The 3188-nt window shown below is 43.2% G+C and overlaps 1 protein-coding gene across 1 annotated transcript; it reads left to right on the forward strand.

The window, feature by feature from the left end:
* The first annotated feature begins 1000 nt into the window (after positions 1 to 1000).
* Positions 1001 to 1835, forward strand: inhbab (inhibin subunit beta Ab). Its single transcript, XM_034887302.1, has one exon. It carries the CDS (start codon positions 1001 to 1003, stop codon positions 1832 to 1834), a length of 834 nt encoding a protein of 277 aa, XP_034743193.1. The 3' UTR covers position 1835.
* Positions 1836 to 3188: the final 1353 nt, after the last annotated feature.

A 3188-nucleotide genomic window follows, 5' to 3' on the forward strand; every position in this document is an offset into this window, starting at 1 on the left:
AGATGTATAGTTGTAGGGTTAGATGTATAGTTATAGGGTTAGATGTATAGTTGTAGGGTTAGATGTATAGTTATAGGGCTAATGTATAGTTGTAGGGTTAGATGTCTAGTTGTAGGGTTAGATGTATAGTTAAAGAAGATACAAGACATTCTGAATCATCGATCATTCCTCAATCTGAAGCGTGTGAAAGATGAGTTTTTAGAGTTCAGTTATAAAATATGATGATGAAGATGAAGATGAATGTTGCTTGTTAGCCTACATGAATGTAAAGAAAGGCTTTGTGCTATAAATAGTTTCTCTTTGAGAGTATTCTTTAATTAAAAATGTCCCTCAAAGGCCCTAAATTAGGGGACAGCAAGGGGGGGTGGGGGGCATACCGAGGGGTCTGGGCCGTGAGTAATCTCTCCATTCAGACGAATGAGGGCGTCAGTAATTACCGGGCAGGAAACAAAGTGGTGGATTCCTGAACCAGCCCGGCTTTTTATAGGGTGTGTGCTCATAGGGAGTTTATTTAGAGGCATCGTTAATCACATCGTCTTTGTTCATTCAGGGTGTAATTACCATGGTTACCATACCATACAGGACCATTATCACCATGGTTACATGACTAATAGCCTCTTAATGTTCTTCATGTTATCCTGGTGTTATTTATGGGTTACCATGGTAACATGATTAATAACCTCTTAATGTACTTCATGTTGTCCTGGTGTTATTTATGGGTTACCATGGTAACATGATTAATAACCTCTTAATGTTCTTCATGTTGTCCTGGTGTTATTTATGGTGTTATCACCATGGTTACAGGATTAATAACCTCTTAAGGTTCTTCGTGTTGTCCTGATGTTATAATGGTGTTATCACCATGGTTACATGACTAATAACCTCTTAATGTTCTTCATGTTGTATTGATGTTATTTATGGTGTTATCACCATGGTTACATGACTAATAGCCTCTTAATGTTCTTCATCTTGTCTTGATGTTATTTATGGTGTTATCACCATGGTTACCAACCCTAACCATAATAACTCTCTCTCCCTCTCCGCAGGAGTGTCCCCGGATGGCGTGACCTTTGACCTGTCCCAGGACGGCGGCGCCACGGTGGAGCTGGCCAACGTCTGGATCTTCCTGAAGAAGGGAAAACGAGCAGGCGGCAAAGTGTTGCTGCGGCTGCTGCAGTGTCACCGTGACAACAGCGGCGATAAGACTGACGAATGTGTTTCGGAGAAGATGGTGGACGCTCGGCGCAGCGGCTGGCACACGCTTGGCGTATCCCACAGCTTGCAGGCGCTATTGGACGCAGGTGGAGGCTCGCTCCACCTGCGGGTGTCCTGCCCGCTGTGCGGCGACGCCGAGCCCGTCCTGGCCCAGACCCACCGGGCCCAGACCCACCGAGACCAGTCCCACAGGGACCAGTCTCACCGTCCGTTCCTCATGGCCGTGCTGCAAGCCGGCGAGGAGGCGACGCCTCGGCGAGTCAAACGAGGTCTGGAGTGCGACGGGAAGATCCGCGTCTGCTGCAAACGCCAGTTTTACGTCAACTTCAAAGACATCGGCTGGAACGACTGGATTATTGCGCCGTCCGGTTACCATGCCAATTACTGCGAGGGGGAGTGTCCGAGTCACATGGCGGGTTTTAGTGGCTCGGCGCTGTCCTTCCACTCCACCGTCATCAACCACTACCGCATGCGGGGCTACAGCCCGTTCCAGGGCGCCCGGTCCTGCTGCGTCCCCACGCGGCTGCGGGCCATGTCCATGCTGTACTACAACGAGGAGCAGAAGATCATCAAGAAGGACATCCAGGACATGGTGGTGGACGAATGCGGCTGCTCCTAGACTCAAGCTGGTGACACAAGTCCTGCCTCTGCAGCGCGGCACGCCACAGTGACGGTTACGTATTTGTAGTGCCGACTTAACTCGTCCATATTGGAACGACCTGAGACCGTTGTATTTCCTGTTGCCGGTTGCTAAGGACAACCTGAGACGACTATGCAACATCTTAATTTCTCTGCTTTAGCTGTTGTATTGCCTGTTGCCGGTTGCTAAGGACAACCGGAGAACACTATGCAACATCTCCATCTCTCCCCTTTAGCCAATGTATTTCCTGTTAAGAGTTGCTAAGGACAACCTGTGGCCGAGAGTTAGATTCAGAAAGCCAAAGAGAGTAGATTGAGCCGTCCATATATCAAATAGCCGAGCTGTGAAGTTTATTAGTCCAAATTATTTAACACTTGGTTTTAGCAGCTTTCGGTCACTGCTTAATTGTGTAAAAGATGTTTCCAACTTTATATAATTTATTTGCATTTTTTTTGCCTTTTTTAGTTTCGTCATTAAACATGATGTTCGTCAACGTTGAATCATCGCTGTCTCTTTATTCTGTTGACGCAGACTTCAGACCTCCCCAGTGCATTTCCATTGGAACGACTTCATTAAACCTGAAACCACATGTTAGAGATACATCTTCATATATATCTAACATCACATCAATGTCAAGTTAGTATAACATATGTTAGAGATACATCTTTATATACATCTAACGTTACATCAATGTCATGTTAGCATAACATATGTTAGAGATACATCTTTATATACATCCAACGTCACATCAGTGTCAAGTTAGCATAACATATGTTAGAGATACATCTTTATATACATCTAACGTCTCATCAATGTCAAGTTAGAATTATATATGTTAGAGATACATCTTCATATACATCTAAAGTCAAATCAATGTCAAGTTAACGTTAGATATGTTAGAGATACATCTTCATATACATCTAACGTCCCATCAATGTCAAGTTAGAATTACATGTGTTAGAGATACATCTTCATATACATCTAACGTCCCATCAATGTCAAGTTAGCATAACATATGTTAGAGATACATCTTCATATACATCTAAAGTCAAATCAATGTCAAGTTAACGTTAGATATGTTAGAGATACATCTTCATATACATCTAACGTCCCACCAATGTCAAGTTAGAATTACATGTGTTAGAGATACATCTTCATATACATCTAACGTCACATCAATGTCAAGTTAACATTAGATATGTTAGAGATACATCTTCATATACATCTAACGTCCCATCAATGTCAAGTTAGCATAACATATGTTAGAGATACATCTTTATATACATCTAACGTCTCATCAATGTCAAGTTAGCATAACATATGTTAGAGATAC

Source organism: Etheostoma cragini, chromosome 12 (genome assembly GCF_013103735.1).
Source record: "Etheostoma cragini isolate CJK2018 chromosome 12, CSU_Ecrag_1.0, whole genome shotgun sequence".
NCBI lineage: Eukaryota > Metazoa > Chordata > Actinopteri > Perciformes > Percidae > Etheostoma > Etheostoma cragini.

Excerpts from the sequence above, each read along its gene's own strand:
- inhbab (XM_034887302.1), top strand. The coding sequence starts at position 1,001 with ATGGTTACCAACCCTAACCATAATAACTCTCTCTCCCTCTCCGCAGGA.